Source organism: Sturnira hondurensis, unplaced genomic scaffold, assembly GCF_014824575.4.
Source record: "Sturnira hondurensis isolate 20B ecotype Veracruz unplaced genomic scaffold, ASM1482457v3 Scaffold0003874, whole genome shotgun sequence".
Lineage (NCBI taxonomy): Eukaryota > Metazoa > Chordata > Mammalia > Chiroptera > Phyllostomidae > Sturnira > Sturnira hondurensis.
In genome coordinates this window covers 7,568,075-7,590,151 of record NW_028076505.1, presented here as the reverse complement: position 1 = coordinate 7,590,151, position 22,077 = coordinate 7,568,075, and the positions used below count along the sequence as shown (strand labels likewise).

General features: G+C 45.9%; 1 protein-coding gene across 18 annotated transcripts in view; it reads left to right on the top strand.

Annotated features, from left to right (window-relative positions):
* The window catches only part of RRBP1 (ribosome binding protein 1), an 83,246-nt gene that overhangs the window by 30,009 nt on the left and 31,160 nt on the right, over nt 1–22,077 (top strand). For 4 of the 18 annotated variants that reach the window (XM_037043102.1, XM_037043095.1, XM_037043087.1 and 1 more), the window contains exons 2-4: nt 582–1,711; nt 1,802–2,636; nt 21,340–21,488. In XM_037043102.1, coding sequence (XP_036898997.1) covers nt 602–1,711; nt 1,802–2,636; nt 21,340–21,488 — 2,094 coding nt within the window. In that variant the 5' untranslated portion in view covers nt 582–601. Of the gene's footprint in view, nt 1–581; nt 2,637–21,339; nt 21,489–22,077 lie in introns of all 18 variants that reach the window. The other 14 variants (XM_037043099.1, XM_037043094.1, XM_037043097.1 and 11 more) reach the window with 14 other exon arrangements.

The window sequence follows — 22,077 nt, the reverse complement described above, 5'->3', positions numbered from 1 at the left end:
TTCATATCTGGCTTATCATTCCTACTCTGCTCATCTTTAACTGCCTACTATATCAGGCTTACATGGTATTTTTTAAACTTTGTCAATTTTACATTGAGTAAAAAAGGTTTACGGCCAATCAGGTATGGCAGTTGACACTAGCTCCCTAATTTAGTGGGGCATTTTTGCCACAGTCCTCACCACTCCCTATTTTTCACACCTGGCCTGTACTTGTGCGCGTGTGCATGTTCAACTCCTGATGTGGGGAATATTTGAATTGTGATCAAAGCTTCTGAGTTTCCAGGGCATCATATTGCGTAAGTACAGACATTTTTCCAGTGTTTTCCTGCACTCTGACATTTTCCCAGTGTTTTGTGTCTGCTGGCACTGAAAAGGACTTCTCATATCTTGCTTAAAAATTGCTCAGTTCTAGGGAGGAGCAGGTAAGAATGTATGACATCAGAGATTGCCTGGATTTGTTTCTTCTTTGACTTTATCAGTTTTAGGAATCAATGAAACCTTAAGTTTGATGATGGGGGTGGGGATGGGAACTAAATGTCTTTGTTTATGCAAAAGGTAATCTATGTGTATGTGTTTGGCAGGTAACAGAAAGCAAGCCAGAATGGATATTTACGACACTCAGACCTTGGGGGTTGTAGTCTTTGGTGGATTCATGGTTGTTTCTGCCATTGGCATCTTCCTGGTGTCAACCTTCTCCATGAAGGAGACATCATATGAAGAAGCTCTGGCCAATCAGCGCAAGGAAATGGCAAAAACTCATCACCAGAAAGTGGAGAAGAAAAAGAAGGAGAAAACAGTAGAGAAAAAAGGAAAAACCAAGAAAAAGGAAGAGAAACCCAATGGGAAGATACCTGACCATGAGCCAGCCCCCAACATGACCATCCTCCTTAAAGACCCAGCGAGGGCACCTGCAATGGCTGTGGCCCCAACCCCAGTCCATCCCCCTGTGGTCATGACCCCTATAGCCACGGTACCAGCCATGCCCCAAGAGAAGCTGGCCTCCTCCCCTAAGGACAAAAAGAAGAAAGAGAAAAAAGTAGCAAAGGTGGAACCAGCAGTTAGTTCTATAGTGAATTCTATTCAGGTTCTTGCCTCAAAGGCTGCCATCTTGGAAACTGCTCCTAAGGAAGTGCCTATGGTGGTTGTGCCCCCAGTGGGGGCCAAGTTCAGTACCCCAGCCACAAGTACTGTACAGGGCAAAAAGACAGAAGGGACCCGGAACCAGGGCAAAAAGGCAGAAGGGACCCTGAACCAGAGCAAAAAGGCAGAGGGAACTTCCAGCCAGGGCAGAAAGGCAGAAGGAACTCCCAACCAGGGCAAAAAGGCAGAAGGGGCCCAAAATCAGGGCAAAAAGGCAGAGGGGACCCAGAACCAGGGCAAAAAGACAGAGGGGGCCCAGAACCAGAGCAAAAAGGTAGAGGGGGCCCAGAATCAGGGCAAAAAAGTGGATGGGATCCAGAATCAAGGTAAAAAAGGGGGAGCCCCTAACCAGGGCAAAAAAGAGGAGGGGACCCCCAACCAGGGCAAAAAGGCAGAGAGTGTTCAAAATCAGAGCAAAAAGGTGGAGGGAACCCCCAACCAGGGTGGAAAGGCAGAGGGGGCTCAGAACCAGGGCAAAAAGGCAGAAGGGGCTCCCAACCAGGTCAGGAAGGCAGAGGGCACCTCCAACCAGGGTAAAAAGGCAGAGGGGGCTCAGAACCAGGGCAAAAAGGCAGAGGGGGGTCAGAACCAGGGCAAAAAGGCGGAGGGGGGTCAGAACCAGGCCAAAAAGGCGGAGGGAGCTCAGAACCAGGCCAAAAAGGTGGAGGGGGCTCAGAACCAGGCCAAAAAGGTGGAGGGGGCTCAGAACCAGGCCAAAAAGGTGGAGGGGGCTCAGAATCAGGGCAAAAAGGCGGAGGGGGCTCAGAATCAGGGCAAAAAGGCAGAAGGGGCTCAGAACCAGGGCAAAAAGGCAGAAGGGGCTCAGAATCAGGGCAAAAAGGCAGAGGGGGCTCAGAATCAGGGCAAAAAGGCAGACGGGGCTCAGAATCAGGGCAAAAAGGCGGAAGGGGCTCAGAACCAGGGCAAAAAGGCAGAGGGGGTTCAGAACCAGGGCAAAAAGACTGAGGGGGCTCAGAACCAGGCCAAAAAGGCGGAAGGGTCTCAGAACCAAGGCAAAAAGACTGAGGGGACTCCCAACCAGGGCAAAAAGACGGAGGGGGCTCCCAACCAGGGCAGAAAGGTGGAGGGGGCCCAGAATCAGGGCAAAAAGGCGGAGGGGGCCCAGAATCAGGGCAAAAAGGCGGAGGGGGCCCAGAATCAGGGCAAAAAAGTTGAAGGGGCTCAGAATCAAGGCAAAAAGGCAGATTTAGTTGCTAATCAGGGCACAAAGGCAGAGGGTATTGCAAACCAGGGGAAAAAAGCAGAGGGAGCCCCTAATCAAGGCAAGAAGGCAGAGGGAACTCCAAATCAGGGCAAAAAGTCAGAAGGGTCCCCCAACCAAGGCAAAAAGGTGGATGCATCTGCCAATCAGAGTAAAAAGTCAGAGTCAACTCCTAACCAGAGCAAAAATGCAGATACGGTTCAGAGCCAGGAGGCACCAAAGCAAGAGGCTCCAGCAAAGAAGAAGTCTGGTTCAAAGAAGAAAGGTGAACCTGGTAAGTAGCTTTTATTTCTTTATGACCCTGCAGAGAAAGGCACCCTTTAAATGGCTTATGGAGTCCCTTTGGGGAAGCCATCTGTATCAGTTATTGCCACAAGGCTGTATAACAAACATTTCAGATTTCAGTGGCTTACACCAGCATTTATTCTTGCTCCTGTGGAATTGATTAGAGGTTGACTGATGTGTGTTGTCTTAGCTGAGTGGGTCTGATCACACAGCAGTGCAACTGGGTTTGGCTCCTTGCTGCAGGTTGAGCATAAGTCGCTTCCACACATGTTCATTCTGCGGCTCAGCCTGAGACTTCAGTGACTCTCAGGGCAAAGGCCATTCTCATGGATGACAGAGCTATAAAAGGGCACATTTCCAAATAGAATTCTTGACTAGAGCAAGTTTGTGAGAGAGCTTGAGTCAGGAGATAGAAAATCTTTCTTAAATGGTTGTGTTCTGTTAGACTGTTCTGTTGTGTATTTCACCTCGTATTTTAGCAGTGTAGCTTTATTCCATTTCTATGTGTTTATTGAGTCAATAATGATAGGATGTTTTCTTTTTTTTTTTAAATATTTTATTTATTTATCTTTAGAGGAGAAGGGAAGGTGAGAGGAAGGAAACATCAATGTATGGTTGCTTCTGGTGCATCCCCTGCAGGGAACTGACCCCTGCCGGAAACTGGCCTGCAACCCAAGCATGTGCCCTGACTGGGAATCGAACTGCGATTGTCTGGTTCGCAGGCCCGCGCTCAATCCACTGAGCTACACCAGCCAGGGCCTGATAGGATGTTTTCAAGAAGCAATGGTATTCACCCCCCAACCCCCCAGTGTCCTCTCTTCCTTAACACCTATCCCAGTTATTTTAATGTGATACATACTATAGAACATTAATATCCTGTTATCTTTTTAGTTTATATTACTACAGAAATTTGGCCAGTCAGTTCATATTTCATGTTCACATGTTCATCACTCATTTCGTAGAGTAGTCTTATGTTTTCTTTCACGTCTTTGACTATGATTTGGAAAATGAATTATATTTGTCTTGATGAGGCACCTTAAAGGTTTTGAAATATTTGGACTTATGCTGGGTATACAGGGTCCTATCTCTTTGCCTGGATTTCCCTTTCTTGCTTCTTTGTGAAGCTATATTACCTTTTTCAGTCATTCTCCCAACATTGAGGGGAGCATTTGCTTAGGCAGCACCCTGTTCCATGTGAGGGGACCCACACTCTATGAGTGGCTTTGGGCTCCTGCTGAGGATCAGGGATCAGCCACCTGCACCCATAGTTCAGGTCAACCTTCCAGGCTATTGAAAGCCCAACCACTCAACCTCAGCCCTGCCTCCACAGGCTGGAGGGAGGGCACACTGCCCTTGTTTAAGGTGATATTCCACTCGATCTAGGGTCAAGGGCATTTTATTTGTGAAGACAGGGGTGGGATTAGAACCAGCCTGATTTCTGGCTCTCTAACATCAGGTGTATTCAGAATAGAGCTTTCTCTGTCCTGTGGTCATTATTACCATGTATGGCTTTAGGCAGCAGAGATAAGGCATGAAACAGAAAAGTGATGATAATATAGGAAGGAAGGCAAAATAGTATTAATTAATAGGAAGTAGAGAACCTTGTTAGGAGGAATGTAACTGAACAAAATGGAGGTTTGACTGTATAACACAACAAAACTAAACTTGTAAGGCAGGTGCTGGTGCAAAAGGAATGAGGTTTTATTCAGGTGTTGTGAGACCTGAGAGACTGGTGGACTCCCATCTCAAAGACCATCTCAGTCTTCTTGCTCAACCATGAGGTTCTTATAGGGATAGGAAGGGGAGGGCTTTTTTTCCTATCCAATTATCTTTTTAGCTATTGGCGTGCCTGAGGACCTATCTATTCATTTGTCTAGCTATTGGTGTGCTTGGGCTGTATCCATTTATTTTTCTAGCTTTTGGCACACAATCTAAGAACCTCCCCCTGCTGCCATCTTGGCTAATGGGGGAGACTTCCCAGCACTCTGTCTAGCAGGTATCTTATATAATTACTTCCTGCTGTCAAAGGATGTAGTCTTACCTATCCCCAGCTCCTGAGATTCTTACTATCTACTAAAGGAAGGTGGGATTTGGGATAAGGAATGGAGGAAAACCTTTATGTGAGGGAGAAGAATTGCTGTCTTGAGAGGGCAGTATACGCAGTTTCTACACTTGGGCACTGCTGAACAAGCAAAGCTGGTAGGCTGCTTCATATTTCAAGAGATGGAGTTGGGCTTCCAAAGTAAGAACTAATGTGCAGACAGTCAATCATGTGTTTAATAAGGGTTATGTCTAGTAGTTCAGGGGGAACTGGAGAGACAAAAGGATCGCTGTGATCTATAGGGCGGCACACCCAAAAGCAGAATAAATTTGCCAAGGAAGCCACTCTCTGGGAAATGGAGAATAAAAGAGAGAGTAACATTGTCACTTATCTTTGGGAGGTGCTGTCCCTCTTTGAAAGAGGAATTTTAAATGTCCTTCAGGAGAACAGGTCCAGTTTTCCATTTCGGTATCAACACCAGCAGCAAGATTCAGGTTCTCCTTATGCAGCACCCACTTTATACTTGTGTAGGGGATCCAAGGTTTGATTCCCATGAGCTTTAGGGAAGAGTATGTTGTCAGCAGGACATCGTGGGGACTGGTCCATTGCTTGGTTAACTGCTATTCAGGACCTTGAGTCATCCAGGTCATCAGTAAGACTGAGAGTCTTGGTCGGAACAGGTATAAGGGCTCCTCAGATGGGTAAATGGACCTGCAATGAGCAGACTTGTGCAGAATTGATAGGTTTTTGCTCTAGATATTCTACTTATTGTTTGCTTTTCGATTCATGTTCTAAATCCAGAGGGGGTGTTCCTAAAACAGAAACTTGGGGGGGATCTTCCATAACCTTTCAAAGGGCTTAATTTGAGCCCACTTTGGGATGCTGCTTTAATCCTGAGTGAAGCAATAGGGAGTGCCTAGTCCCATTTCAAATGAGTCCCCTGACATATTTTTGCCAGGGTCTTCTTTCTTGTGTAGTTCATTTTCTCCATCTTCCCCATAGATTGGAGTCTCCAAAATCCATGTAGTTTCCATTGAATCTGTAGTGCCTGTCCTATCTTCTGGGAGGTTTCTGAAGTGCATGCTGATCCATGGTTGTTTTGAATGCTGTGAGGAAGTCCAAATCTAGGGATTATTTCTTTGATTAGAAGTTTTGCAATCTCAGTTGTCTTCTCAGTTCTAGTGGAGGATGCTTCAACTCATCCAGAAAAAATGTCTACAACAACTGTAAAGATTTAAAGTTTCTCATAGTTTTAGGCATCTGTGTAAAGCCAACTTGCCAGTCCTCAAATGGACATTTCCCTTTATATTGTACTCCCTTTACTGTTGGGGCACATTCTGTTTTAGGATTGTTTTTGGTGCATATCTGTTTTTGGTTCGGACAATCTCCTGAAAGACTCTTTGTAAATAAGGGCCCTTCAGATGTGGTCTAATGAGGTCCATTAAAGCATTCCTTCCACAAAGGGTCTATTCATGTATGTTTTTGAGGATGAGATATATTAGAGGCTCAGGGAATAAGATTTGTGAGGTTGATCTTCCATATAGAATTAGGGTCGGTGTTAGAAAATCCCCATTCATGGGCCCATTCCTCATCTCGTTCCACGTAACGTGGTCTAAATTCTGACAAGTCCAGGTAGAGCATTAAAGGCCCGTGAAACTGTGGCCCTTGGGCAGCTGGTCTTGCTGCTTTATCAGCAGTTTGGTTTCCTGGCTTGTTTAGTAACCATTCTTCTGCTGTCCTGGGCAGTGCCTTTTGGCAGTCTGATTTGGTAGATTTCACTGCCTCTAGTACTTATAAAATCTCTTTTGCATGTTTGACATACATATTCCCTGAGATTAAGAGCCTAATTTAAAATATATTTTGTTGATTATGCTATTACAGTTGTCCCATTTTCCCCCATTTATTCCCCTCCTCCCTGCACACTCACTCCCTCCCACCCACATTCCCTCCCTTTAGTTCGTGTCCATGGGTCATACATATAAGTTCTTTGGCTTCTACATTTCCCATACTATTCTTAACCTCCCCCTGTCTATTTTCTACCTACCATCTGTGCTACTTATTCTCTATACCTTTTCCCCCTCTCTCCTCCTCCCATTCCCTCGTGGAAAACCCTCCATGTGAATCTTCTTTCCTGTGGTTCTGTTTCTGTTCTAGTTGTTTGCTTAGTTTGTTTTTGTTTTTGTTTTAGGTGTGGTTGTTAATAACTATGAGTTTGTTGTCATTTTACTGTTCATATTTTTTATCTTCTTTTTCTTAGAGAAGTCCCTTTAACATTTCTTCTAATAAGGGCTGGGAGATGATGAACTTCTTTAACTTGACCTTATCTGGGAAGCACTTTATCTGCCCTTCCATTCTAGATGAAAGCTTTGCTGGATAGAGCAATCTTGGATGTAGGTCTTGCCTTTTATGACTTTGAGTACTTCTTTCCAGCCCCTTCTTGCCTGTAAGGTCTCTTTTGAGAAATCAGCTGACAGTCTGATGGGAACTCCTTTGTAGGTAACTGTCACCTTTTCTCCTGCTGCTTCTAAGATTCTCTCCTTATCTTTAATCTTGAGTAATGTAATTATGATGTACCTTGGTGTATTCCTTCTTGGGTCCAACTTCTTTGGGACTCTCTGAGCTTCCTGGATTTTCTGGAAGTCTATTTCCTTTGCCAGATTGGGGAAGTTTTCCTTCATTATTTGCTCAAATATGAGTTTTCAGTTTCTTGCTCTTCCTCCTCTCCTTCTGATACCCCTATGATATGAATGTTGGAACTTTTAAAGTTGCCCTGGAGGTTCCTAAACCTCTCCTCATATTTTGAATTCTTGTTTCTTCATTCTGTTCTCCTTGAATTTTTCTTTCTTTTTTCTGGTCCACACCATTGATTTGAGTCTTGCTTTTCTTCCCATCACTGTTGGTTCCCTATACATTTTTCTGTATTTCACTTAGTGTAGCCTTCATTTTTCATTAATTTGCGACCAAATTCAACCAACTCTGTGGGCATCCTGATTACCAGTGTTTTGAACTGTGCATCTAATATGTTGGCTATCTCTTCGTTGCTTAGTTGTATTTTTCCTGGAGCTTTGATCTGTTCTTTCATTTGGGCCATTTTTTTCTCTTGTCATACCTGTTACATAGTAAGGGGCAGAGCCTTAGGTGTTCATCAGGGTGTGGCAACCCAGGTCACTGCACTGTGATGCTTTATGTGGGGGAGGGGTCCGAGAGGGAGAACAGTAGCACTTGCTCTGATCTCTACAGATTTTCAGTCACTCCCCGTTACCCACAATCAAATTGGGCCCCTCTGGTGCTGATTCCAGGGTGGGTAGGCTTGTGTCCATTCTAGGACCCTGTGGGTCTCTCCAGTGAACTCTCCTGTGAGGTAAGTTTCTCCCGCTGCTGCCCCAACCCCCACAGGTGTTTTCAGTCAGAGGTTTTGAGGCTTTATTTCCCGGCACTGAAACTCTGGGTTGTGTGATCTGTTTCGCTCCCTAGTTGTTCCTCCCAGTTTATCTGCCCTCGAATGTGGGACCACACAGTCTGCAAGTCACCACCTTGCCCAATCTGCCAGCTGCCACCTTGCCACCTGTCCTGTCCACCCAGCTGCCTGTCTCTGCCCCTCCTACTGGTCTGGATGTTTCTTCTTTAACTCCTCAGTTGTCGGACTTCCATTCAGTTAGATTGTCTGTCAGTTCTGGTTGGTTTTTGTTTTTAAATTTGTTGTTGTCCTTTTTTTCATTGTGTGAGGAGACACACTGTGTGTATGCCTCCATCTTGGCCGGAAGTCCCAAGAGCCTAATTTCTTTCCATATTGTCCTATGGGCATGGACTACCATGAAGGCATATTTAGAGTTGACATCAAAAAATGATGTTATCATTTTTCCCCAGGAAAATTGTAAAGCTCTGGTGAGGGCGGTCAGCTCAGCCTTTTGTGCTGAGGTTCCTACAGCAAGCAACTGAGCTTCTCTTACCTTCTCTGTGATGACTGCCATGTACCCAGCTCCTTGTTGACCATTCTCCTCATGAGGCTTTTCCCATCTGTATATAATTCCCAGTTAGGTTTTGTCAGCAGCTGGTCCCATAGATTTGGTCTGCTGGAATAAACTTTGCCAATGATTTTTAAACAATCCTGCTGGAGGTCTGAGACTCCGGGTCTTCAAGTCCAGGAGTAGGGTGACGAGGTTTAAGGTGGTAGTGGTTTGCAAGGCCACATTTGGGTTGTCTAATAAAATGGCTTGATATTTTCCAAAGCATGGGGTTTCAGCCAGTACTCTCCCTTCTAACATTTCACGAGGAGGGTTTCTCCTTTCTGTTTTTCCTTTTGATTTCCAGGTAGTCCTTTCTCCAATGGCTATCCTTCTTGCAGTTGGCACATCGATTGGTGCTTAGTGGGACCCTTTTTCTTTTGGGTCCTGCCTCCTGGTTTCCACACAGTGTTTCTAAGAAAATGGTGGCCTGCTCTAATTCCCCCTTTCTTCCAAGCATGGTAAAGGCCATGTCTACTAGCTGGTAAGGATTCATTCTCAATGTCCCATCTAAATGTTGGAGCTTCCTTCTGACATCCAGGGTACTTTGCTCAATAGAAGTCACGTGTACCATGCAGACATTTTCTGCTGCCTGTGTGTCAGCATCAGTGTGCTTTCAGTAGGCCTAGTAAATCCTTTTTAAAAATTCAGAAGGGTCTTTGTTCGGTGTGTGTTGAATAGCACATTTTATATTCAGGCTCTTGTGTTTAGATACCCCTTTCTTAAACCCTTCTGATATGCACCTTTTGCAATGTTCTGGAGAGGCTAGGTTCTCACTATTCAGGTTCCTGTAAGGCTCTTTCAGGGGAATCGCCCTGGCTGGGTTGGGGGTTCCTTTGGGGTTCTCTTGAGCCTCTTCATTAGCCTTATTTATGGTGAGCCACCTTTTGCCCACCATTAGCAGGATGTTATTAAGGAGAGCCTAAGAAAATGCCCAGTTAGGACGGTGAGTGGCAAAAGTAGAGGTAATAAGAACCGCCGTTTTCTGAGGATTCTTCTTATATGAGGGGTTGGCATTCTTCCAATTCAGTAAATTTGAAGTGGAAAATGGAGTACGGGTCCAATAGTAACCAGTGAGATGGTCTTCCTGGTCATTCCGTCTATAGGCATTGCCTCAAAGGGAATTGTCCTGCTCCAGATAGGGATGCTCCCTGGCATCCCTATTGGATGCCCTGCTGGGTCTTTCAGGGGGAGACCATTCCTTTATCACACAAGGGGTGGAGCTGTCACCCCTTTGGGTCCTATTTCAGGGGTATCCAGCAGCAGGGGTGGTGGCGGGGTATCTTCCTCTGCTAATTCTATGTCCCCTGGGTTCAGGGCATTAAAGAGATTCACTTCTTCATTTTCCTTTTCTTCAGAGAGGAAAATACTATCTTACTATCAGAGAGGAATTTTGAAGCCAATTCCCTTCTCTGTATCCTTAGGTTGTTCCCTTTCTTTGCTGAATCCTTGTTGTGTAAAGACAGAAATGCCCGAACATAAGAAAATGCCCGAACTATAGGCAAAATAATTTAGGAAACTATTTAGGGGCCATTTCCCCTGACAGTTTAAAGTATACATAAGCCAAGCAGTGTTGCAATAGAAAACCAATTCCTTCTTAGTCATTGGATCACAGCTGTACATGGACCACTCAGCTAGAATGTGACACAGTGAACTTCCTACAGGAGTAAAAACAGAACAACCCCTGATGACACAAAAATACAAACCCCAAACCATAACCATAAGAAGACCTCAAAGTGGGACCATATAAACAAAACTTGAATCTTATAATTTCATTATTCCAAACTGGTGCTTACAAGCAAGTCTTAGTGTCTTATCTCCTGCCAACCAATACCAAAAGTGATCCTAACTGGACCCAAATGCCACAAAGCCTAAGTGGCAGGGGGATATCCTGCCCAATGGTACCACAAACGGTCCTAACTGGGCCCAAGTGGTATGAAGTTCAAGTGGCACAAAGCCTAAGGGGTAGGGATAGAGAATCCCCCAGGTTTGCATGCTGGTTCGACTTAACAGTCCCAGAGTCCATCTGCTCCCCAGACTCGTTTTCCTTCACCAGCCAAGCATTTCAGGTGGCCGAGGCCTTGAACAGGAGTGCAGGGGGGTTCTCCAAGAAAAGCTCTCAGGAGCCACCGGGAACTCCCCAGAGTCCTGCTCTCTTAGAGTCAGCCTATGCCCTCTGGGACTTACCAAGGTCCACATCGTCCCACCAGAGTCACCAAAAACTACCTGAACAAAACAGGCTTGGCTGCCTGTCACAACAAAAGCCAAACTCATGAGGTAGGTACTGGTACAAAAGAAGAGAGGTGGTCCCCAGGGGTTGCGCCACCTGGGAGAGTGGGGGGCTTCCATCTCACAGACCATCTCAGTCTTCTTGTTCAAGCTGGGGGTTCTTACAGGGATAGGGAGGGGAAGGCTTTTTTCCTATCCAGTTATCTTTTTATATCTTGACATGCCTGGGGCCCTGTCTATTCATCTTTCTAGCTTTTGGCCCTCTCATTGGAAGCACTTCCCCCTGCTACCATCTTGGCCAACTGGGGAGACCCCCCCAGCATTCCAGCTATAACTGTCTGCAGTAACAGGAGGACCTTTATGCCTGTGTGGAACTACATAGCAGTTCAACTGACATGGTATAAGATAAAATGTGAAGAGGGAAGAAGCACCATGGTCCAGGAGAATAGCAATTAAATATTACAGATGAAATGTAGTTATTCCAAAGTTCACTTAGTGGTTTGTTATTCTTCTAGGCAAAATTTCAATTTAATTTTTCCCTCTTAACTTGACAAAACTATTCTAAAAGTCCCATCTGGAGGGAAAAATAGATGAGAATATTGGATATCCAAGTTTTAAGTGGCTATTGGAAGGCCAATTTTGTGTGATGTGTGAATGTACTCTGTATTTCCAAACTATTGTAAGTACAAGTAGGATCCTGGCCCAGGGCCAGCCAGGTGTGGGAATAGAATGGTTCTGAAGTAGACAGCATCATCTCTAGGAACTACAGTGAGGGAAGGGATCCTCATTTGAGAAGGGAGGAGAAATGTTGAGGCAGTGATCTTGGGCAGTAAGTTCAAGATTTGGAAGTCTGCTTACAACCCTCTAAAAATGTAAGGCTTGGATGAACTAGATATACAGTCCTACCTTGGTACTCGTTGGCTTCAGAACTCATCAAATTCCATACCTATCTTATTCTTCATGAGAAAAAATGTTTCAGCACTTGACGCTTGCTTGCTTGCTTGCTTGCTTGCTTGGAACTCATCGCACTGGCAAGGACTTTTGTGAAGTCAAGATGCTGCCCTGTAAGAGGAAATGCTTCATCATTTGGTACTCAATGGTTTTGGCACTTGTCGTGACAAGTGCCAAAGGTACCACAGTAATTGAAAAAGAAATCAAACCCTAGAAAATATAAAAGACAGCTAAAATTAGTATTGATCAGCCCAGATGCTGGGAGATTATCACTGCGAGGGTGCAATACAGAGCTCTTGACCACAGAAACCACCACATGGGATAGTCAGAAAGGACCAAAATGAAAACAGCCACAAGGGGTAATACGTATGGCTGATATGACACCTGAAAGGTGAATTTCTTTATTCTTTAGGGTGTCTGAGAGTCTGAAAACATGGGGAAGTATTTTCATGTTTTTTATTTTACCTTTCTTTCTTTCTAAGATTTTATTTATTTCTTATTAAAGGGGAAGGAAGAGAGAAAGAGGGGGAAAACATCAATATGCAAGGGAAGCATCAATTGGTTGCCTTTTGCACACCCCCAACTGGGGACCTGGCCTGCAACCCAGGTATGTGCCCTGACCTGGTATTGAACCAGCAGCCTTTTGGTTCATAGGCCTGTGCTCAATCCACTGAGCTACACCAGACAGAGTGTAGCTCACTTGCCTTCCTAATCCTTGCTTTTTAAAATTAGTTATTGTGTAATATGTGCTTCCAGAAAACAAAATTCAAGAAATATAGAATCATGGAAGGTGAACATTGAAAATCTTTCTTTCCTTCTGCTCTATCCCATTCACCAGTCACTTCCTTGGAGGAGCCTGGGGGATACTTCACTTATCACATCAAGTGCACAGATGGGGCCTGCAGCACACACAGCTTTGGAACTGGCTTTCATTACTTATAAGTAATTACTTTCCATTGTATGAATGTGTCATTATTTAAGTGACATTAAGTAGTGTGCAGGTTTTTTTGCTAAAATTAATGCTGCAGTCATGTGTATGTTGTTGTGCAAGTATGTCTAGAAAGTAAACTCCTAGATATGTGATTACTAAGTCAAAAGGCAGGTATATTTTTAACTTAAGAAGACAGTACATCACTCTTCAAACCCATTTCACAATTCACCTTTGTTACAGAGTGCAAGAGGCCCACACGAGTGTTTCCAGTGCCCTCTGTCTGGCTGGACTGCTCGTGCGGTACCGCAGAAATGGGGATAGTGTCAGGGGGGCATCATAAACCCATGTGTGAAACAAAGAAACATACTTGCTTATGAAACAAGGCACAGATTCTTGTCTCAGTGTTTGGAGAAGAGGGAATTTACAGAACCATAGAGAAGTGGAAATTTTCCAGAACTAAACCTAAGTGTTTTCAGTGCCGTGCAGGCCTCTTTTGGTTCATTCTCTGATAGTTACCTCAGCACATGGTGCTTATTAGGAAAGCTGTGTTTCTTTCACAGGAAGTGTGTGGAAGAAGTGGTGGTGGTGGGTTTTTTTAAATTCTATTTTTGTCCTCAGACCTAGTCTTTGCCTGCATTATTATGCTGGCCTGCCTCCCTGCGCCTAGCCTGTGCTAATGGGCCTGTTAGCCTTACACTTTGAGGAGAGTGATCTGTTTCAGGACCTGAAAGTAAGTCCAGATTAGCACAGAGTAGGTCTGGGCCTGGCTATACATACCAGAGACTTAGCCTTGGGAAGTACAGGATGCTGGTTCTGGAAACTCCATATTTAAATGGGCTCTAGAACATTGGAGCTTGGTTTGTGTGATGTAGCAGCTGACGAAGGTGGGAGTCAGGTAGGTTACCTGGGCATGGCCCTCCTTTCTTGGACGGTGTACTGGCTTTATGCCTGATACCCTCTCCATCTGCACACACGGGCTGTTTATCTGGGACTAAAAGGCCACTGTGACAGGGCCTAGGGGAGTCCAACCACTCCCCAGGAGACACAGCTTCTATAGCCCCACAATGACCACGTTGACAGACACACACACCCCCATATGGGAGAAAGAGGCCATCTTTGGGGGACAGAACTATGGATAAATATTAATATCATTTCTTTACCCTTCTGCATTTCCCAGTTTCCTGTAACATGTTCTGAAACAAAAACTCCGTTATTTGTCTGAGTCAAATAAACAGGCCCTCATTGTACCAAACAGAACTCCTGTCCTTCCAGGCACTGTGAGGCAATCCAGCCCTGATCAGAGGCCCCCTGAGCATCCTCTGAGCAATGGAAAGAAATCCTTGCTCTTTGCAGGGACCACGTGGAAGAAAGAAATTGGCCAATTCTTCTCAGGCCTACCCCTGTCCTGGGCACCCAGTAGATGGTCACAAACTGAGCTAAGAAGTAAATTTTAAGGTGGGCCCTGCATTTGCGAAGCTGACAGTGTCCCAGAGGCCTGGATGCTCCATGTTGTGCAAGGAGGCTTCAACAGGCTGCTTCTACCTCTGCCACAGCAGGTGGAAATGCAAATAAGATCATATTGTATAACCTAATCAGTGGGGCAGGGTTACTGGAGGTCAAGGGAGATGGAGAAAAATTTTCCGACTTACCAGGAAAACTTTACTCAAGGTGTTTGTAGCTTAGCAGTGACCTCATTTAAAAACCATGTAACTTGATAAAAATGCCACGTCTTCCTTCCTCCTGTTCTACCTCCCTTCCCCTCATGCTGTCCTTTGTGCTGTGGGCTTGCTGCGTCTGTGGCCTGGTGCTGGGTCACCACTAGGAATGTGATACCATTTTTCTCAACCAGATGTTTGAGTACATGGTTTATGAAGCTCTTCTCCGCAAATTTATCCCCCTAACATTCTGAAAGGTGCATTGACATTTTTACCTGTTTCACAAAAGCAGAAAGCAAAGCCCAGAAATCAAGGGGCCAGCAAATGGCAGGGCAAGGACCAGAGCTAGAGCTTGAGCCTCTATCTATAGCACCCCCTTTAGGGCTAGAACAGACAGGTGTGTGTTGAGAATAAGTTTGATACTCTTTCTTTTGAACTTAACTCAGTATTTCAGGTCCTGAAGCTCTGAAGAAATCTCTGTGGGGCTTTTGAGCCTTTATTCACTTTCTCTTAAGTTTTTCAAATCTAGCTCTTTTCTTCTTTTTAAAAAGAACAAAAGCATCCCCTGGAGATGCAAGCCAAGTAGCAGTGTGGTGCTGCCATGTCTTAGTGAAGCTATAGATGGATAGATGGTGCTCACGTTTCAGATATAAATTGTGGGTTTTCTTTTTTTTTAATTTGGAGAAAAAGCAAAAGTGTAGTGTAATGAGTAAAATAAGTCATGCAATTTATAGAATTTCTAAAAAGTCCATTAGACATGATTAAGGGCACAATTTCTCAGTTAACAGACTACTTTTTTCTCCAACTAAAGGAAAAGGCCTAATTCAAAGGCCCTGTATAGTATTGCTCTTGACATTATTTATACTTCATTCCAGTGCAATTAAAATGCTAGATATTAGTGTCTATGGCAGTCAGGGGCTGAGTGCACCCAGTTATGAGGGCAGATCAGCCCCTGCACAATGCTGGGCTCCGTGGCTGAGCTGGGCTTGGAGCACCTACCTCCACTATGGAGGATGGGTGAGGATGGCAGGGATTGCAGCCACTGCCATCGATACATTTGAAAGATCTTTCACCAAGGGCCTCATTAGTGTTGCTTTCACACAAGTCCAGGAAGACCCAGTCAGTGAACATGGCAGTGGGGAGTAGTTAGTGGGGAGGCCAGTAGTTAGTGGGGAGGCCAGTGGCAATGCTGGCCCAAATTTTGCTTTTCTAGAGATGGTTGTATCTGCTTCTGTGATTCGGGGAGACACTCTCTGAACTTGGGGTCTGTAGGAGTCAGGGCCTGTCTTCCATCTCTAAAGCTATGATTGTTCATGTGGTCCTAGGTTTCAAGAAGGAGCAGGGGAGCCCTTCTTGAGGCCCTGGGGTCTTTGACTGGTGTTTGGCTCAAGTCACTGGGGATGTCAGCCTGGAAGGCACCCTGAGATTAGTGTCTGACTTTCTGTTGGGGGGCCACGCAAGGCCCCTTGACCTATACTGTGGGGGTTGCCCTGTGCACGGTCCAGAGGCAGCAGCCATTCTGCTTGCGTCTGCATCTGAGGCCTTCAGAGTGGTCCAGACATTCTCTTGACAAAATGAGTTTCTTTGCCATTGGTTTTCTCCCCCACCTCCCAAGACAACAGCCCTGTGGCAGGTCCTGTTGTCAGAGTCATTGGGTTGGTACCTGGTCCTCTGTCTCCACAGGTTAGCTTCCTAAATACTCTCAGGCCTGGTCCATGGCCCTGGGCTCTTCTCTGATCTCCCTGTCTCCAACCTTGTTTCCTTAGGTGTGCTGGAATAATTTTCCCAAAATGCAAACATTGCTCACTTCTAGGCTTTGCTCCTTGCCTGTGGAATAAAACCGAGACTATTGGGGCCTGTGTAGTCTTGGATGTATTCTGGCCTCACTTCCCGCACTCTGACTAGCAAGGCCCCTTACAAGCCTCAGTACCTGTCCTGTGATACTCCCCTTGCTGAAGCCCCAGTCCTCGCCTTCTCCTTATCCAGTAGTATTTTGCTTAAGTATCCCCTGTTTAAATGTTATTCTGGTGATGCTGCCATAGTTGCTTCTGCAGTGCTGCACACAGTCCCCAGGTTCCCTCTGTGTGGCTCCGCTGGGTGTTTGCCTCCTCCATTTCCTCCATCACCTCCGCCCGGGTTAGCTGGCACTTCACCCCTAACTTACCTTTCTAGGCCTAGCCTTTTGTGGACTGCCAGGTACACAGTAGGTCCATACTATGTGTGTAGATCACCCGAACCTGCCTGCCTTAGGCACAACTGCCAGTCACCTGAAACAACAGCTGGAGTTGAGCTGGAGCCCATTACAGGGCTGTGGCAGTAATTTCTTCCCATTGATCATCAGCTGTCTCAAGCTCCAGAGGCACTTCCTGGAGCAGAGCAGTACTGATGTCCTCCTTGTTGGTTGAGTAAGCTGGGCATGAACAGTGCCAGCAGTTCATGGAACCCAGGGATGGGGGTGGGGGTGATGAAACAGTGCTGAGCTATGGAACCCCACGGATCTCCTTTGGCTGGAACCTGGCCATGGGGGATCCTGGTAATGATGCAGGCAGAGAGAAAATTCTCCCCAAAGGACCCCACTTGACTGTGAGAAAGATACCTGAGTGCCTTTTTTTTTTTTTTGCAAGACAAGTTTAATTTTAGGTGATTAAGACTCCCAGTGTGGTTGTGAAAGGGAACATAGTTTGGGGATTTGAAGTGTTACGCACATTACCTGAGTTCTGCGTGCTTCTTGGCGGAGAGCCCAGGGAGGCAGAGGGCTCCTCACCTACCTATATGTTGTGCCTCTTTAACCTTCTAAGTGAGGACAGTGGTGCAAAGCAGGAGCCAGCCTGTGATGTTCTGTCCACTGAGGGCTGGCCCCTGGATGCCACCTTTGTATAATTTATATTCTCTTGATAGGAGAAAAGGCAGAATTGCTTCAGCCACCCTGAGCTTCTGCCGAGGTGCACTGTCTGTTTGGGGAAGGGTCAGGGTTTGGGATTGTCCTGTGATTGGGGCTTGAAGGTGGCCCTGTGGGTGGACTCTGCAATACTTTATCCTGTGCTAAGCATTGTTCAAGCATGTTATAGTGAGGCTGTGAGAGAGGAACAATGAACTACCCCCATTTCACATATGAGGAAAAGGCAAAGAGAAGTGAAGCCACTTGTCCAGGATGAGCTTGCAAGGAAGACTGAGCTGGAATTCGAGCCAAGGCCACAGGGTCCTTGTTCTGACCATGATGTCTGTACCCAAGGGCAGAGGTAACCTAAAGGCTGAACCTGACCCATAGATGTGTTTGTTCAGCCTCACAGTGGTTTTCTTTATCTATTTTTAATTGAGTTAGCTGTCAGCACAAAGGTCAGGAGATAGCACATAAAAATTGCTTGTCCTACTCTCCTACAACAAGTCCACAACTCAGAGGCTTCTGGTTCAGACCATAGGAACATACCCCTGGCCACCTCACTCCAAAGAGGCTTCCCCGGAGCCCAGGCCTGTCCGATCCCTGCTGGACAGGAGCCTGGATCGCTCTAGAGCCTTGGGACTTCGGCCCTTCCTCTCTGCTCTCCTGCTGCCTCATTCCTTCCTCAGGCCTCCCCGCCCTGTTCCTGGTATTTCAGACTCACCAAGGTAGGCAAAATTAGCTACGAGAGCAGGCCCTCAGTGAGCTGATCACACTAGGTTTCACTGCCTCACAACTTTTGTGAAGTCAGTTTAACAGATTAGATGTTGAATCTTTGACAAATTTATTTTGGTGCCTTAAGATTTCACAATACCAAGGATTATTTCTAGTCTTCCAAGTATTTGCTAGAGACATGGGGGATGTGCCAACATGTAGGGCGCTCGTCTCCCAGTTGCGGGTCCCTCATTAGTGGGTTTAGGGCCGCTGGTGTAGTGAGAGGATCTTGAAACCTGGAAATAAATGTGACCCCCATAGAGGTCCAGAGTTCTGGTTCCTACTTCCAAGTCCTTTTCTCTTTCAGTTATACTTCCCTTAATTTGGGAAGCATAGAGACAGCACCATTCTTACCTAAAAGACTTAATGAAAAAAATGTGAAGTCATGGCTCTGTTAAAAATCATGTAAAAGATAGTGTTTGTATGAGGTTGGAGAAGGCCATGACAGTTTCTGGGAGGGGAGTGGGCAGGGGGAATTAAGTTTTGCTGTACATAGCTTTGGATTGTTTCACTTGTTACAAGTTTTTATTACTTAATTCATTAATATATAATAAAATTTAATATAATTACATTATAACATTTTGTTAAAGGTGTATTAGAAGCCCTGGCTGGTGTAGCTCAGTGGATTGAGTGCAGGCCTGCAAACCACAGGATCGCAGTTCGATTCCCAGTCAGGGCACATGCCTGGGTTGCAGGCCAGTTCTCAGCAGGGGACTCCTTCTCTCCTTCCCTTCCCCTCTAAAGATAAATAAATAAAATATTTATTTTAAAAGGTGTATTAGAATGACACTGTCACAGAACACTCTCAGAAATGGTTTATGGACAGGGTGTCTAGACCTCCAGGAGGGAATGGATATTTGTCGAGACTACTTGGGTGATGGCTGTGTAGGAAATGACATTCCATAGTGAAGTGCAGTTGCATTACCTTGATGTCCCCTTCATCCCAGCAGGGCAGTAGGGGCCTTAGGAGCCTACAAGGATGGCCCTCAAGGAGAGCCTTCTGGAGAGGCCTCAGCCCCTGGCCATTATGAAGCCCCTGTGGGGATAGGGGCTGTCGGACGATTTCAGCAGGGAGCGCCCTGGGGTTCCCAGGGCTGGAAAGGAGCAGACTGGCCTGTCCAGCGGAAACACAGTGTATTCCACGGGCGGAACTTAAATCTTCCTAGTAGCCACATTTAAAAAGGCAAACAAATGGAATTCATTTCATTTTAACCCAGTTTACCCCAAATACTATAATTTCAACATAAAATCAAAAGAACAAATTATGACAGATTTTGTATTTTTTTTATGCATCTTTGAAATTCAGAGTATGTCCCCACTTATAGCACATCTCAGTTCACATGGCCATATTTCAGGTGCCCAGTAGCCCCATGTGGCTGGTGGTCAGTGTACCAGGTGGTACAGGAGTAGACCTCCCTGAGTGAGAACAGGAAATTGTCTGTGTAGTGATCAGCTTCAGGGAGGCTGTCTTGCCCAGTCTTACTCCAGGGGTATCTTTGAAACAAGTGGTCCTCCTCCTGCTTTCTGGAAAACCCCGGCAGTAGATATGTACAGGCTGGGGGAGGAAAGCAGGAAGCTTTTAACCCAAAATGCTAACAGTGGGTTTTTTCCGGATAGTGAACTAGAGAGTGGTTTTTTTTTTTCTTTTGCCTTAGCTGTACTCAGAATTTTTTCTGGTGTTCATAAGTTTACCATTTAAATTATTTTATATTTTATATGTATATTTCAGTGAAAAGACAGAAGGCTGAAGGGGACGTGCTTCCTTCCCCCATGCACTCACCCACATTTATGATACCCTTCAGCTCTTAGGCCTTTAATGTCACTGTGGTTATTTCTAATCTCAAGGATCACCAAGGTAAGAAGCTCTAAAATGGAGGTGCTGGTAGCAACCAGCTCACCCCTATCCCACAGTCCCCTTATTTAAGGTATTGTGCCAACTGCGTGACTTGTGATGAAAATATTGTGACAAGCTAGGGAATTTAGGGTTGCTATGGAAGCCTTCCCCATTCATTATCTTCAGTGAGATGGGCTTAGCTGAAGGGACCACTGCAGGTTGGCCTGTTTCCTTGGTTTCATTCAGCTCATTCTTGGCCTGTCATTCAGCCATGAGGCAGATTTGAGCCTCAGCACAAGTATTGCCCAAGCTTTTCAGGCAGGGATCCTGCCAGATGGGGCAACTCAGTTTCTCCTTTCTTGCTTTGAGAGCCTGCAACGAGAACAAAGTTTTTTGGGGGGGTGACATCAGGAATGTTTCAGAGGTGACGGTTGGTTTTTGGCAAATGGTTCTGCCTCCTCCAGGGGTCACTTATGTCCCAAGGAATAGGCAGGCCCGTTCCTGAAGAACCCAGTCTGGCCTTCCTTCTCCTAAAATGTGCCTAAGCTTCCTCCAGGGAGAATTGGACATTGTGTTTGAACCTGCGTGTGTGGGAGGCAGCCTCCTTTTCCCTAAAGCATCAGAGAAGCAGCAACCTTGGGAACATGGGGTTTTTGCTTTCCATATCCTGTGACTGCAGGGGTGTGGCTGTAGGCATCTGTGTTTGTGGGAAATGCTGCTCAGTCAGGACCCACAGGCCATAGGGCTTGGTCATGCAGGGACCCACTGGGCTGTTTGAGAAAAGAAGGAAAAAAAGAGGGATCTTGTCTGAATAAAAAGGGAAAAAGTACCATTGTCTTGATTAATTTTGTTCATTTTGATGACAAGGGTAAGGAAGATCACCCTCAACCCAGGAACCCCTGCCTTTCTTTACCTGGGCACCCCCTTTTGGCTATCTTTCATCTGCAGGGACGATGATAATTTCATCAATTATTCCATTTCTGAGCACAGACTCCCCAACCGATGATGGTTCCACCTGTAGTCTTTCAATTTTATGATGATTCAGAAGCAACATGCATAATGAATTGCATGAGATATTCAATACTTTATTATAAAACAGATGTGTTTTGATGACTGCCCAACTGTAGGCTGCTATAAGTGTTCTGAGCACATTTAAGGTGTATGCTAGGCTGAGCTGTGATGTTTAGTAGGTTAGGTGTATTAAGTGCATTTTTGACTTAGGTATTTTCGGCTTATGGTGAGTTCGTTGGGATGTAAACCCATCATAAGTCAAGGAGCCATACCCTAGGCATCTTGACAGAGTGCTTGGCTCTGACTGACCCCTGCTGTTTCGGGGTAGGATGGGCTTGGTTGTTCATGTCTGTGTGTAAGTCCCTGATCCTTCTGTCTGCACAGGACCCCCGGACACTGACAGTCCTCTCTACCTCCCCTACAAGACGCTGGTCTCCACGGTTGGAAGCATGGTGTTCAATGAGGGTGAGGCCCAGCGGCTCATTGAGATCCTGTCTGAGAAGGCTGGTGTCATTCAGGACACTTGGCATAAGGTGAGCTCACCCTCCCCCACCCACATTCAGTGGTCTCTGCAGCTGACCTGGGTAGTTGTCACTTCCCCCCCTCTCCCTGAGACTGTGAGGTGTGGAGGTTACCTGGTCGTGGGGCTGGCCACACCTGGCTTGCTAAGCTGCACAGGGAACAGCCTCTACATAATTTTCTTGGCAGAACCCTGCTGCCCTTTCTCAAGCAGAGGCTGCATAAATGACCCTGCAGATCCTTTGGCTTCTGCCACAGCCCAGCCATGGCCAAGCCACTGAAACACAGAGAGCCAGGGCAGAGCCCTGAGTTACAGGGAGTCTGGGGATAGAACACAGGAGCTGGAGCCTGGCTGGTTTGTGGACAGGTTTCCGGTGTGTAGGGACACACTGAGTAAGGAAACCCTGTGGTGGGCCCAGAAGCACCTTCCCTCCTGTTGTTGGCCTGTTCAGAGGCTGGCACCCACCCTCTGGTATTTTAGTAAATGAGCTGCTGCCAGGAAATGCTGTTTATTTGACCCTTAATCAGAAGTAAAATTGTGGGTAATTTTGATAAAGAATTTTGTGGCAATTTAGTAGTTAGAGATGTTGAGGGGTATCCTGA